The sequence below is a fragment of the Bombus bifarius genome, unplaced genomic scaffold, assembly GCF_011952205.1.
Source record: "Bombus bifarius isolate JDL3187 unplaced genomic scaffold, Bbif_JDL3187 scf7180000008263, whole genome shotgun sequence".
In the NCBI taxonomy this organism is placed as follows: domain Eukaryota; kingdom Metazoa; phylum Arthropoda; class Insecta; order Hymenoptera; family Apidae; genus Bombus; species Bombus bifarius.
Genome location: NW_022884549.1, coordinates 510,507 through 526,874, shown reverse-complemented (window position 1 = coordinate 526,874; position 16,368 = coordinate 510,507). Strand labels below are relative to the sequence as shown.

The following is a 16,368-nucleotide window of genomic DNA, read 5'->3' as shown; positions in this document are numbered from 1 at the left end:
ATTACGAGAATTTGCTCGTACGCCAACGCAACAAACGCGTTTACTACTGCGTAAGCTTTCGAAGGTTATACTTGGCATGATAAAAGACTTCTTTGAAGTCCGGTGTTTTGCATTCGCGTAAAGGAAACCGCGGCTGGTTTCTCCGGCGCAACAGATGGCTTGGCTTTCACGGTGAACTAAGCGATTTCGATTAAACGAATCGTGGCTCAAGGTTCCGTCGCATCGCGTCGCGCCGGGGTCGTTACAGATCAAACTTGCGTTTCATCCATGCGATCGAGGCTGCAATCACGCTGCACGTTCGTACGTACATGCAGTTACATCTGGGAATAAGAGAAATGAAAATCGTTAATTGTGTTTCCACGGGAAGGATCGACCGACGAATGAAATGGAGCGCGGCAGCGAACATTCGGTAGTCGACAGTAGTAAAAGGATTAATTTCAGCCGGCATGGTGCGACGCAGCGCGCGCGGAACAAAACTTAGTCTGCCGAGCAATTTTCTGGGTATTCATCGTAACATCGGCCGAAACAAGGCTAGGTCGACCACGAATAACGATTAATCATGCCGATACAACTTAATTATCGTGCGCGTGTACTTCGACGCGAGGTCAGGTTTTGCGCGAAGCTGCTTCTAGGCTTGTTCGCCCGTGCTGTTCTTGCCAATGCGATCAGAGTATAAGAGTCGACGCATCGGAAACCGAGAATTCAATCGCATCCTTTCATACCTTTGATTGCTCGAACGCGTTCCGTTTTCTTTGAATTTACGCGTTCTTGCGAGATCTTGGAGAATTTCAAAAGCCAGCGAAAAGTCGAAGGATGAATTCTTCGAAAGCGGTGCTAAGAACGTTCAAAGTCTCGGACAATCCTCGAGCCTCGAGAGTTGCGCGATAATTATTTTCAGGCCGCGCCTTTAACGGGTCAGCGCTATCGAAACACTTAAAACGGTTGAATATTAAAATGCAGCTATGAATTTCAAAATATCTCGTCCGGCCGGGATAATAAAAAGAATTCATTGAAAGATCGAGGCATAATTTAAATAACACACCGGTCGTCACGCACGTTAATCAATCGAATATGATTTTCGCTCGAACGTCCAAGCAAACGATTCCGGAATGATTTTTTCCAGGCAAGTTTAAACCAATTACACGTAGGTGGCTATCAACCGAGCACGATCTCCGACTGTCTTGGCTCGTTCGTTTTTCATTAATTATCTTAGGCATATACGCAGATAGGATCGCGCCAATTCGAATGGCTTTGACACGTGAAAAACTAGCGACTTTCGGGCTTGATGGATTTATGCGAATGCGTGGAAATTCCGATGGTTTTGAAACTTAAGCGAAGAAAATTTATTTATATAAAAATACGTTTGCGTATCTTTGAACCAAGCACGTCGGATAAATGTTTGCCTCGCCTCCGGTATAAAATTCGGACTTTGATACAAAAGTGAAACGCGATAGAAACAAGGTGGTCCGGATATGTTGCGAAATACACGATATACGATAATTTTGTAAATACATCGGTGTGTAATGTGGATTTGTTACATTAAGATTAAGGTTTCGTTGAGTCTGCGAAGCGCGAGACAAAGAACGGGTTGGCATTAACACATTTCGAGGCCGTTAAAGGTGCCTCTATTTAGTATCTGGATCGAAATTTCCTCTTCCGAAATGCGCGAACAAATACACGAATATTTTATCTCTGATAATATCTTGCCTTTAAAAGCAAAACAACGTTTCCTTACCGCCTAAATACCCTTTCCTACAGCGTTATCGCGAATCTTGGTTATCAGCGGGCGGTGATAAATTATGATGACCGGTTGACGAATTGTTATCGCGAGGGCGGCGCGCAAGTGGCGCGTTGTCTTTGCTACAAAATGCATCTATCTTTCGCCGGGCCAATAAATTGCAGATACAACCAGCTATTTACGCGGGCGTACTAACGTGCTCGTGCTGCATCGTGTCGGCACACGACGCGCGCATCTTATCTCGCTAACCATTTTCACGGAACAAGAACTCTCCAGATATTCTTCACGAGCTTCGCTAACGCCCGCTTGGAACAGCACGAAGTCCACCCGTTAGCTAAACCTTGCGTATTTGCCATATTTTATCTAAATCCTGTTCGTTACGATATTATCGCGATAAGCAGATTTCTCTTTTCCCTTTACTCCGGACTGCTCCAAATTTCCCCTTAATATCGCGAGAAGGTAGTAAAAGAACCGAGAAGAGAGCAATAAGTTTATGGTTGTACGACGTCGGTGCTGATCGTTCGTCCTTCTACGGAAAGCTGCTTCTTCAAAAGCTGTACGCTTGTGCAAAGTCCTCGTGCTTCCGAGACGAGACTGGGATGAATTTAGAGGTAAGACTTTATATACCTATTCCTTTCGGTGAATCTAAAACCATGGTACAAAGTAGAAATAAATTTTTACCGAATTGCGAATCCTCGTATTAAATCCGACACTCGAGCTAGCGTGAAACGAAAGATAGGAGGCAGAGTATGGTTCGCATTAATTTCGTGGCTGATCGCGTGAGTAGGGAAGTTGGACGTCCCGAAGGAGTGCGAGGTTCCGAGCTCGGGAGAAATTTCCCCGCATTCCGGTGCAGTCACTTATCGAACGTGTAAACTAGCTGCCACCGTGTGTCTTCTCCTGGAGACAGCGCAATAACGGATTTTGCGATTTCCCTCGGGTCGTCTGGTTACGATATCCGGCGTCGAACAGTCGATAAACTTGTCTCCTATCGGAACAAAGGGGGGGAGGGGGGGGGGGGTGGCAACGTTAATTTTCTCATCGGAGATCAAAACGTCTCTCTCTCTCTCTATGTACAACAGGTAAGCAAATGCGATTGCGCCGTGCTCGCCTTTCTTTCGCCGCTTCTTTCTCTATTTGACGAACGTCGTTGCAGATTGCGCGGGGAACGCGCGACGACACGCGATAAACCGACACGGCAGATTTATGTCGGGTAAAAGTAGCAAATGCCTGGGAGGAAGTGGACTCGCTGAAACGTTGTTGATCTTTTCGTGTAACGCGATTGTTTCATCTTGTTACGTGTTGAAACTGTTGAAAGCGTTGCGAGAAATACGCGATACACTGGGATACCGATAGATCTGAAATACAGCGGGAAAATAACTTTCTAAAACGGCGTGTTTTACGTACAGACGGAATAAAAAAGGCGGAAGTAAAAGCGACTGTCTCCCGAATGCAGTGATACTATTGAATTATATTTGGAATATTTTCAACGCTCGCTCCACTAAACTAGCGATTCCCTTTCGATTTAGATTACTCACGTGTATTTCAAAAACTTGGTTACTGTGATATAAATTTTATCTGAATGAAATGGAAACGACGAGAAACGCGTGCGTGGCAGGAAGCTTCCGCGGTTAAAGACGGACCGACTCTGTCCAAAAATAGAAGGGATGGCGCTTCATCGGATGGTAACATACGCAAAAACGTGCATTCGTGGGTGAGAGCCGTAGTATCTCTCGAAAAGGATCACTTCTCCTCCGCTCTTGAGACACGCTGGCGTGGGTTTTATTCGTTATAGCCGCTCGAGCGAGAGCGTCGGCCTACGCTTCCCGCCGTCTTCGTCCTGACTGCCCCCGCAGGTGCAAATCGCTCGTTCTTCCATTCGTGCCAATCAAATCGCGCGAAGAACGATGCTCTAGCGAGCCGATCTTGTATCAGTCTCCCTCGATTATCGCCTGATGCTATCCAGAGGAACTAACGAATACTACCGTTCGTAGGAGTGTAGCGAACTGGTAAGTGCATTTTTCCCGATGATCCTGTCGCGCAAGAACAACGATCTTTGGAAACTTTTACCGTTTACCGTTTAAAACGGTATGATAAGAAATTATTTCGACCAGAGTTTTGCGTTGTTTCTCTCCCTGATTCGTTGTCTCAGTCTGGATAGTTATTCCATTTAGTTCTACGCTTATTTCAACAAACGGGACGAATTACAAATCTTACTACGTATTTCGTTTAAAAAGCTGAACCGCTAACGAGACTTTAATAAGATCGCGGACACAATGACTATCCCCGTTATCGTGGTATAACCAAACATTCGCACGTGTTACGAGCAAACACAGAGCGCTAATATTTGCTCTAATATTCTCACAATCCCTGGATAACGTTTATGTTGCATATGGATACGGAAGTAGAAGTCTGACAGCTGTGATCCGAATATAACTCTAGCCCGAGTCTTTAATTGTTATTCTTGCGCGTTGAAACATATTTCCGACTTCGTTGTTCCGACGAAAATCGATATTTTTAATTCCTGAATTTACGAAAGAGATTTATACGGCCGTGAGTCGTTTATTTCGATGCTTAATGTACCGCTACATTTTGCAGAGACCGTCTCTTTCGCCAGGCACGTTGTATCGAATAAAATAACAAAAAGGAGTGAAATATGTCGGATGCGACGTAAGTTCGTAGGATCCGCCGGTCCATCGTTCGAAGGATAGTCGATAGTTTGATCGACCGAGTGGATAGCCCTTGGTGGAGGCGCGTAACGCGTATCGCATAAACGATCCCGATCGAGAATGAGAGAAGTTGGAGCGTGGCGATGCGATGGTTCGGTCGGCGCGACGCGACGATTCTGAATGAAAATAAAGATAATGCTTCGTCATCGGGTGCCTACGCTTACGAACAAGCGGCGTGGCGTGACAGCCGCGTTTCAGCATTTTCGGATTTGCACGGTGCGAGGCGCGCGACCCACGCCAGTCTTGCCTTTTATTTCCTGCCGCTTTCGCATCGGGCCGAACCTCGGCCCTGGCGAAAAGACAAGGAGAGACAAAAAGCAAGCGTGTACCGTCTATTGACGGCACGGCCCACGCCTGTCCGCCCCCGCTCTTGCATTCATCGAACATCGTGCGTGCAACAGTACAGGTGCGCCAACTGCCGCTACCGATGCCACGGTTATTTCGCCTTCGCTTCCTCCACCGTCCCGTTCTTCGCTACTCGACCTTCTCGATGCTTCCTCATCTTCAAAGCGCGTTTCCCTCCCCTCGCCCACCTTTTTCAATGCATCCGTCCTGAAAAAGCCGATATTTTGCGACGAGGCAGAATAGAAGCGTAGGATCTGCCAGTACGAAGTTGAAACGCTTTGATTCTTTTCCGAGGGGACTTTTCGTCGACTCTCTCCGCGTGTTCCGTCGTAATATTTTATTTGCTTCTTAAGCGATGAATTCAGAATTTCCCGTTTTACAACGATTTTTTAACAGCTTTTTAACGGTTTTATAACTGATGTATTCTTTTAATCAATCGTTAATATTTTTGCCCCTCTGAAAGAACAATGTTTTCGATTTCACAGGCTTTATTTGTTTATAAACTATTTTTCTGCGGAGATATTCTTGCAATTATACAAATTGCTTTTATACCGTATCTTTCAAGCTACATTTTCACGAAATTAAAACTTTTTACCGTACATTTTTTTATTCATTTTTTTATGCAGTTGGTTTCATCTTCCAAATGCGTTATCCATTAGAGGATACTCGCATTAATCATTTGGTTATCAGTCGATGCTCCAGACTTTGATGGACAAGCAGCTCGCGCCATTGCGTGAGCTTTAATTGTTTTCGCGCATCGCAAAAGAACGTAAATATATCGACTCGTTCCAATTTGTAAATTTAGTTGAAAAAATTGGATAAATTTTGTGGCAGAGTATAACATTTTAGTCACTGCTCGATTACTCGAGCTTGTGAGCATTTTTACGAGCGAATTTTCAAGTTTCACGAGCCACTTCGATTCGCGAAGCTTCGCATAGAAAATCTCAAATCTTTCTTCGCAAACCTCGAACCGCGCAGCTGTGTAATTCATGGACTTAAGATTTTATATCGGCTTAAGAACTTCATAGTTCTCGCGAATCCTAAAATCTTCCAACCTTCCGGACGGGTCCCGAAGAGTTTGAAAATTGAAGGTTTGTAATCCCTGGGACACGTTTGAAACTTGGAACGACTCGTTCGTCTCGAAGTAGGTGACGACAGCCTGATAAACTCGAGCAACCGGAATTCAAAGTACCAATTGTCCGGAAGATCCATTAATCTTTCTGCTAATTTAAAAAATTGTCGTAATTTGGAAATACCTTTATCTCGTTGTAAATTCTCCATCGAGGAGGTAGGCGCATAATATTTGAACGCGATTGCGGTTCGAGCGGCATTCCCATTGCTACGCGAGAAACACGCGCGCTCGCTCACGCTGCTGTTCCAGCAGTTACATATTCAGCGTACGACCGACCGATTTTTCAACGGGTTCGAGCCATGAATGGACGGCCGGTCTTGTTGCTCCTACGAACGGGCCACGAGCCTGCTTTTTTTCATCGCTTTCATAGATGTTTGGCGCCATCTCAGGGACGTTGGTTTTTTTCTTCGTCAAGAGATCGATTGAGATTCGTTTTAGTACTAGTTTATCGGGTTTTGCGTGGTTTTCAGACGATCAAAGATATTTAAATAACCGTATCAAGTTGACAAAAGCGTAGACGTTGTCACGACCTCGTATCTCTTTAGCTTTTAAAACAACAAAATATAATAGGAAATAGCAAAAACGTAGCAAGTGCAAACACACGTGTTGTTAAGCACGAAACGATCTGGAATGATCTCGATGCTTGGATACGTCGACGACTTCTTGTTGCGCCATTGGAAATTGGATTATTGAAAAGAAACGCGTATCAAATATAACCGTCTGATAATTTGCGCGCGAGCGGGCAGGTAATTACTAGGAAAGTTATCTCCGGCCGCCGATGATTTTAAACTCGAGTCTAACTTCTGCCAGGACTTTGAAACAATTCGAAGTTTGCAGGGTTGGCCGTAGTTCGAATTCCCAGCGTTAAGTTTCAAATTAGAGCGAAGCGGCGACGAGGTGCAAACCCCTGCTAATGCCTCGTCATTAAGATACTTACGGCAGGAAGAGAGGTTGAGTGCCGCAGAGGGTTAATAATTCCGTAATAACCGAAGGGACTATCGACAGAGCGGTCAGATTACGCGTGTCAGCTAACCGGTCTTTCCATACCGAGCCACGCCACACGCTGCGTCGCGTAAACGCGCCTCCACCGTTCGCTATAATTTTCTTGGATCGGGATAATTGCTTCCTAATAACAGGACAATTTCAACACGCGGTTTCGCTTCGCGTCGCTAATTCTACCCGGTTCGCATTGTCTTCCTCGCCCACAAGGCGAATAAATATTTACAAGCGCGGCTCCAGTCATCTACATTGAAAAGGTGGCCGTCGTGTCGCGATTGTCTCGAACCTTCTTTCCCGACGCGGAAAAAATGGTGACCATGCGCGGGCGATCTCATCCACAACGAAACGAACGAATTCGTTCCGGGGTTAGATTTTTTAATTCTGCTCGAAAATATCCGCGTGGTTGTTGCGTTTCGAATCGTGTATACGTACATACAACGAGTGGACGAATTTACGACGCGCGTGGCAGTATGGCAATCGAAACCTTATCGTTTTCACGATTCTACTTGTTCGCATCGGATTTGTGGCGTATGATGGATCGAATTAGGCTCGGATTACGATCTAGGATTCTTTAAACGGAGTTTTAACAGTAGCGTGAAGTTTATAATTTACAGCATCGTTCGTAAATCAAAATGTCTATGAATAAATGCCTATATCGTTCGATATCGTTTTGTCAAAGCTTTGAATTCAAGAAATCTTCGGATCAATTACCACTTTGTATTTTTTTCCATTACCGAAAAGATGATACTTTGAAAGATTCCCTCTAGTTCTCGCAATCTTTCGAATCTCGCGAGAACACAATCTTCTCTCGAAGAATCGACTATCCGTTATTCCGTAACTGTAAATCGGATAAAAATGATATCCGGCGGCGCGTCGAGGACGAGTGAAAAATGACAAAAGCATAAAGATAGGAGAGAGAGAGAGAGAGAGCGAGAGATTGAGAGGGAGAGAAGAAACATAGCCGATTCTATAGCTTCTCGCCCGCTTTCTCGAGTTACTTTTGTTCGCGACTTGTCACGCTCAGCTCAGTCGTCGACGTGCACGAAATCTCGCCTTCGCTGGAGGTGCTTCTGTTAAGTGTACAAATAGTGTCGAGTTACGATCTAAAGACGAAAACGAAGACAGAGATTAAACGGACCTCGGAATACTAGGAGAAAGGTGGAAGTGTTGCGCGAACCATTGGAATGATACTCTAATAATGCTATTTACCGCCTTATTTACGCTCGTTGTGGTAACATTTTTAGAGACACCACGTGTTCCTTAGTTATGTCAATAAATATTTCGAATGCCACCGTTAGACGTACGATCGATTGTAATTTCAATACGCCTAGTTATCAGAAACACCGATATTATCGAGATATCGACACGATGCGAATTTCCGGCACAGCGAACGATCAATCCACGTAATCGTTCATTCAAACTTTTGTCACCGTTAATTTCCTAAAAATCTACTAGCTCCTGTATTGCTACAACGCGACGCTAGTATAAAAAGCAGTGTATAGCAGTGTTTAATTCTGTGGCTCTTACCTTTGACATTCAAAGATGAAATTCGATGAATTTTGCCACAGTAATATCTTTACATCGGAAATATGATGGAATCGATAGCACGATATATATGCTACGCAAAATCATAACTGTTTCGCAACTACGTATAAATTATTTAAATATTCGAAATATGTGTATATATATGCGTTTTAAACGTTATACGTAGACGTAATTAAAGCTATAAACCTAAGCGTTCGTTTAATTATTCCCGAGAGTGTACCAGTTAATATACCCAATATTACATATTTAAAATTCGACTAGTATAGGAAATGAATCATAGGTACTGTATACGAGTCTATTTCGTTTAACACGATAGAAAAATTCTTGTACAGTCGATAAAAGGAATAATATCATGCATAATTCACTCGTCATCCCTGTTTTATCGTCCCGATACACGATCGAGCGTGACTTTCAAACTCACCCCTGACATTCGGCCGATGGAGGAGGACCTCAGGCACGATATGCACGATAACGATAAACGTCTGAAGCATCAGTGAGTAGTGCATGATTGCGATCAGACCGGCAGCGCACCTTCAAATAAGTACACGACGGCCAATACGTGGTCAAGCTTCCACTCTTTATGTCGCGTCGTCGTTCTTTGACCTGCAATAAATACAAAGAGATCGTTTTACGAAATGTTTTCTGAGCCATCATGTGTGTTTATCAGGCAACGATTGGCAGTGTGAAAAGAACCAAGGAATACTTTTAACGCGTGACAAAACCTTATTTGCGCGATCTTATCCTCGAGTCGTAATTTGGCAAACTTACCGGTTCCCTGGATTTCGAGGTTGATAGCTAGCGAGCCGAACCAACGACTGAGATTTTCGAGAGGATTGAGAGAATGTCGGACGATAAAACGTTTAAGGGTTCGTGTTTAATCCTTGTAAGAGCGTTTTGCATAAAGATATTTGCGCAAGTGGTTCGGTATTGGAAGGATTGTAACCAGAAAACTCGGTCGATTTCTGAATAAACGTTCTGGCGAACATTTTCTATTATTTCGTCGACGGCGTGGTTCGTTTACGTTTTACGAAACGTCTCGTGAAATAACAAGAAAAGTAATCTGTGAGGCGAAAACATGCACGAATCGAGGAATTAAAGCTGAACTTCGCAGTGCCGGTGTACCTAAGGAAAAGCCTGCGGGATGCTTTTGCAGCAGCTTTGACCTAAGGTATAAACCTTGTTACGCTAGATTTTCATGGTCCGACAAGTAACGCTGGGTAATTATGGTAATCGGATTTCGACGAACCATGGCCAACCCCATGATTGCACTCGGCAGCTATACTGACCCTTTCTTACAGTCCCACGCTGAATAGTCGGCTTTACCTTACATTCCGACTTATGTGTCTCTTCGAACGCAATTATCGTTGGAAGTTTTCCTTCGATTCAGTTACACGGATAGCACGGATCGAACGACGATTGTTAGATGCTGACCGTAAGGCGACTCGAGCTACGTTTATTCGTCGAATCGACGCAATAAGTAAAACTGGAAATGTAAAACAAACTACAGGAAGAACAATCCTGGGATTGTTGTGTAAGTTGGTCAGTAAATGAACAGGGTGTGAAGAAATAAATGTTGTTAATTGCCATGCAAATACATCGGAAGCTCGTTCGCGTTGAAAGGTATTCCCGAGAGACTAATTTACTGATTTCGTAGACAGAGACAGAGGATTAATCAACTGACTTTGATTTCCCCAAACCCTTTCGGTATTCCACGGCATTTCTCAGCAAGCGGTGACTACGATCCTTCTGTGAGTGTTGTTAATTAGAACAAGAGTTGATCATATGCACGTACGAGTCGTGGTGTTTCACGTCGCATACCATACCAGCCTCTTTATTAAAGTCTATAATTTTGTCGCTTTGGGTACGCGAGTCAAAGGAAAAATTTCAACCGATTGACAATTTAAATTTATTATTATCTGATTATTTAAATCACACGGCCACCGAAATTTCTCCATGCAAAGGCTTAGATAGAAGTCGTAACAGTGTTTTTGTAACATTTATGTGTGATGTAAAACGGTATGTCTTTTTTAGTCTAAACCATCGTGAATTTGATTTAAACGTGCGCAATAATTCCTTGAATTTCGTCGAATCGTTACAACGCTTCGTTCCCTCTAATCGAAAATGGAGTATAATTATTCACCTTATTAATCCGTACACGATTCATTGGTTTCTGGAAGCGACGATAACTCTCATAACGATAACATGTTCCTCTCGTTATGGGAGTCCGTAGCCAGATCGATCGACGACTTTATGCAGTTCTTCGTTCGATCGAAATTTGATCAATAAGCGGTATTGTTTCACCCCGATGAAAATTTTCCTCCGAAACTCGTTAAACGCGAGGGTTTAAACAAGCGTTTTGTTCGCATCGACCGCGACCGTGGAATATTTATAAGAGAGGCGCGGGTTTAAAGCGTCTCTTGCCGTCCGAATTGAGTTGTCAGGCGTATGATATGACGCACACATCGGAAATTAACGATGCGGCGTCGCTCGAACTCGATGAGAAATTGTCTCACATGTGCCAGTACAATGAGACTTCTATCTGATAGAGGGCCATCTTTTTTCTATCTCTCGTGTTTTTCTACTTGTACCGTCTACCAGCGGTAGACGTGACTTTTATAATCACGTACGTTTCAAAATATTTTCGTTCCATATGAAATTTTGTTTCCATTTTCATCGCGAGAATTTCAAGTCCTTTCGTCCGTTCTTCGCGTCGTTGAACAATTGCCAAATAAACGCGTTCTATCGGCGTAATTTGCGAATACAGGTACGTAATGGAGACGTTCGGACGATTTGATCGACTCTCGAAGTTTATTACGTCCTATTGTCGCTATTAAAAGTATACCTTGGGATCCACTGATCCGTAAGATCTATTTTTCAATCTGCGATCAAATTATTTTTGAACGAATTACATAAGAAAAATGTAAGCGATCTTCGACGAGTCAAGAAGAAGCATACGAGCAGTCAACGTGAATCACAGCGACGATAACAACGATGACGATGACGACAACGCAAGGAAACGGTTCACGAAGTGAGAGGTACCGGAAATGCATTCGAGTAAACGTTAAAGCGCGTGGGTAAGCGCGTGTGAAAATGCGTACGCTCGGGCAAGAGGCGCGAGAGAAAAAGCGAGAAGGAAGGATAGAGAAAGGGAATAAGCGGAATAACCAACGCACTCGTTCGAACGGGATTTACTCCTACGAATATATATCGACGCTCGCCTCCGACTAATTCACCAATGTTAATGATAGTTAATTGACAGTCTGTTGAGAGCTGGAGCGTTCGAGTTATTCCGGACGGAAGGAGTGCAACTATCACGATCGTTGTGCAAGCCGATCGTACACGCTGGAAATTGTTTATGCTCGCATTATGCACGCCATTGTTTCTGTATACGGTGTTGAAAGTGTACGTGACAAAAAATTGACAGCATACGGACAAGTAAAGAACGGCGATCCTATACCGTTGTTATAGTAGGACGCGTCGCATATTTTTCACCTATGAATGTAATACGTCGTTTTTAATTTAGAAGAAAACCATGGAAAAACGTTCTCTTTCTTCTTTTTACGAGTTTCTTCGAAAATGTATTTCTCAGCTGATTTGCGTTCGCGGAGATCAGACGTTTCGCGTCATTTCTGTGGGCATAATAAGGATGCCCATGGAACGTGAATACAGAAATTTAATTAATATCGATGAAACGTAAGAAGAGGATGCACGAGTCACAGGGACGTAGTGCTCCGGGCAATGATAATGAAGCCACTCCGTGTCAGACTACAATTGCGGTGCCGTACTTTACAATCCTCCTTTCAACGAAGCCTGATCAACTTATCCGTCCTTCTTCTCTTTTTACTTGAATTCCCCTCGTAAAAGCTCGTTTCTCATTCCCGCATTTTTATCCTTTACATTCGCCGTTCTCCACTTTGCTCGTCTCGTCGCCGATGTCGTCGTTGGCGGCGTGGCAGCTTGCAGCCACAACGAAAAGAATCCTAGCTCGCCTTCCCTTTGGTAAAATTCTCAAATTAATTTACGCCCGACCAATTTATATAACGTTCGAGTAATAAAATATACGACAGCTTCGACGTAATTTATGCCAGAGATACGAAACGACAACAACGAAATTCTTCGTCGATTCGGCGACGCGTATTCGTATGTCGCCGACCGAAAAAAACCAGATGCCTCGACGATAAACGTCGCGATATACGTAAGATTATTAAAATTCTCGAAGAAAAACGCGGATGGAAACTATTGGTGGAAATGAAACGAAATGGAAATCCGGAAAGTACGGAAACTACTGTACGACGCATGCGTCGACTAATACAACAGCGATGTACTGCTTTTTACCAAATTTCAACGAGCATTGCGTTCAAACGTAAGCTTCGAAGAAAGAATGAATAGACGAAACGTGAGTGGACTTTAAGCGTGCGTCTGTCTATCGCGAGGATCAGTGACGACCAGGTTGTCGACTAAATATTCATGCGTGATTTATAGCAGGTATGCGAGTACAAAGCGCATGCATCGGTCGAGGCGCCGCTACCACGCCAGGATTCATTGTTTTCCGAGTGATGGATCGGAGTAGAACAGAAAGGTTATTTACGTTTTCAAATTAATCACGACTGCTCGATGGTGTGCCGTAACGCCCCCTTCCTTCGGGACGCGCCTTTCCAAGAGCTTCCTCAAAGTCTGTCAGAGACTCGACGAATTTGTATAAAAAGTTATAGACATCGATTCCATCGATCGCGACGATGCAAAATCGACGAGCTTTAGCATTTTTTTGCCGTAACGTCCGTGACACAGTACAGAAGTATCTCGAATAGGAATTTTATTTCGACGAATTTATGTCGACGCGTAACACGGTTGGTCACCGACTAAGATATAACACGCGAATTTCACACGCGTAATATATGCGATGTTTATTGTGCGCACGTATACAATTATTTCAACCTGTAAACACGTTAACACGAAGCAAAAGAATCCGCGTGTCGTTCGTTCTTTACGCTGTATGAACGAAATCTGGGATCCGTCTGTGTATTACGACGAAATAAAGCTTAAACGTGTTGCACGAGTTCCACTCCTTTTTCGTGTCGTATTAACGAGATATCGTGCGAGTTTCGAGATTATAATTTCTATGATATCGGACCCTTTGATTTACCCATTTAACCGAAGAAACGAGAATTTCATAAAGACAGAAATATCGGCGTTGACGTTTAACCGCGCTTTCTTACAGAGAGATCGCTACAGTTACCTAGAATTTTGCCGCATTAGAGAAAATAAAAGCCCCCAATTAGTAGAAGAAAATACGTTGAAAATTAAGTTGTTACGAATCTCTTGGAAGGAAGTTAATTTAAAGGGCGATCGATAAAAATGTTATACGAAGGTACTTTGCACTTTGCCACGAAACTCCATAGATTAGAGTATAGTTTGTTTGTTCCTTTGCTCCATTAACCACTGCGCACCTTGTTACCAGATTTATAGATTACACCAAACGAGTAGGTTACTTTAAAGGTAAAAACGCTTACGTTCCTGGCACATGTTCATACACGCGAAAGAACTAATTATTTCAGCCGGTAGTTTCTCATTGCGCATCGAGCGCACGTACACGAACCAGGCAGCGTTTTATTTGTCGAGTAGAGTGGAAAATTGTCGGTGCGATCGGCCACAGAGGGTAGAAATTACGTTACATGTTAACGATAATTTAAGAACAAGTGGAAAGCCGGTGGTATTATAGGATGTCCGTAGCCCGTTCGTGTAGGTACGGTTCACCTTAACGATTTAATAATTGCACGGTTCCCTTCGTTCTCCAAACAACACGATCATTAACTGCGATATATAATAATTCGTTGCCCCCGGATTCGATATGCAACCTTCTTGACGAGAACCTCCACTGTCTGCTTTTACGTTGTTATTACCGCGTAACAACGTAACAACGCGAGGAAAGCGTCTGCTCCGCAACGATTAGTCCGACAGGTATGCGATAATCACGGGTTTTACTCGAAACGAGACATTAACCTATTTCGTAAAAGGGTTGCCTCGCGGGGCTTTCGCAAAAAATTCTGCCACGTCGCGCCATTAATTGCCGGAAAAGTTGGCGGAAACGCCACCGAGAAAACTCTAAGACGCCTCGCTAGCGCGAATAGCCACAAGAAACTTTCCGCGGAAGCTTCTGTACTCCAATTAATGGCAAAGATTCGCGTTAAAGAGCGGCGGTGCGGTGCGGTGCGGTGCGGTGCGGTGCGGTGCGGTGTAGCGTTGCGACGCGTTCAACGTATCCGAGTTAAGGCGGCATTTCCTATATGCGCGCGTCTGCGCTACAAGCAGTCTTAAATACTCTTAATTGTCTTAAATCCGAATCACACGAAACCGTTGCGAGAACAAAAGCATGTTTCTCCATTGTAACGATACAAAGGCGTACAAAACGCGGACGAGTCGGACGTACATAGGAAGTTCCTCCTGTAACGCGTCGTCAAACGAACAGAACGTCAGTCCGTTCGCTGTAATTTTCTTCCGATCGTTATCTCACGTTCCGAACTCGGTTTATAGCGACTTGTTGAACGAGCCGAGTAACGAAAATCGTCCTCGTGTCATAGGTGGATCCGTTTACTGAGGTTGCGCTTTCCGTTCCCAGTGAAATTGTTCTTCTCTTCTATATATATTAAAAAAAAAAGAAAAAAAAATTGACGTATCATCGCGATTCACTTGCCAACGATATTATTAACCGAGACTAATTTGGCGTGTATGAACACGTTGATAAACGTACGAGATCCGCGAACGATTTAAATCCGTTTAAAAAAGTGAAAAGGATCGTGGATCGTCGTTTGGAAGAAATTTTAATTAGTCAATCCTATATATCTGGCGTTTCGATTATCGATTCTAGTAAGTAACGCGAGTCACGTAAACGTGCGTCGATAAACTTCGTGGTAGTCGCGATGCGACACGGCGCGGCGCGCGAAACAGCGTGGTCGAATAAGTTTACGAGTTAAAATCGGCGTGAGTCGTCGTTTATGGACAAAGATCTAGTGTCCTCTATGGACGTTTTGCGTTCGACGTACGTACTGGCATGTATAATATAAACTGAAATAAATCGAGTTGAAGATTCGTTCGAGGCATCGTTCGGGGAATGGCTATGTCGAGAATTTCTTCGATAATTTCGTTCGATAATTTACGAGAATCGTACGCGACTGTTATCGTACGCCGATATGTTGGTAATCGAACGAATCTTTACGCGGTTTTCGCGAAAATTTAAGAAAGTTTCAAGAAACCGTTCGAATGCCTGCGTCTCGTTTCGTCTGTGTTTCTTTTTGGAGTATTTTGTTTTTATCAATTAGCCTCGTTAAAAAATTTGAAATACGAAGCAGCATACATTTTGGAGAACTTTATACTTAGCTAAATCTGTTAAACTTTAATGGCAATTTACTATTTTCCAGTGCAAACGTTCTTCTTGACTTCCCAATTAATTTCTTGCTTTGTGTTTTGTTCTAAACATCGATAATATTCGACACCAGATGAACAGCAAGCATCGTTAACGCACGAAATCGCGACTGTACCTACTACCTAACTAACCTAAGAAGAACAGACATAGCTAAGATCGATACTAGTAACTTCTATGGTCGTGAAGTTTCGAATGCGTGGAAATTTCGTTTAATTATCGTGCACGAGTATTCATGAAAATTGGTAAACATTCGTTAACATTCGTGTCAACTCATCGTCAGCGTGGGGCGACGTTCGCTCGAATATCGCTTCGAAAAAGACACAACCATACACACACACATACATACATACATACATACATACATACATACATACATACATACATACATACATACACATATGTAGGTACTCGGTGATTTCATGTTCGCTTATTTACGGATGTATCATCAACGTTAACATCT

General features: G+C 43.4%; 1 protein-coding gene across 3 annotated transcripts in view; it reads right to left on the bottom strand.

The window, feature by feature from the left end:
• Window positions 1–16,368, bottom strand: part of LOC117211868 (A disintegrin and metalloproteinase with thrombospondin motifs 7-like) — a 57,016-nt gene that overhangs the window by 37,979 nt on the left and 2,669 nt on the right. For all 3 annotated transcript variants that reach the window (XM_033456132.1, XM_033456130.1, XM_033456131.1), the window contains exon 2: window positions 8,910–9,091. In XM_033456132.1, coding sequence (XP_033312023.1) covers window positions 8,910–8,994 — 85 coding nt within the window. In that variant the 5' untranslated portion in view covers window positions 8,995–9,091. The remainder of the gene's footprint in view (window positions 1–8,909; window positions 9,092–16,368) is intronic.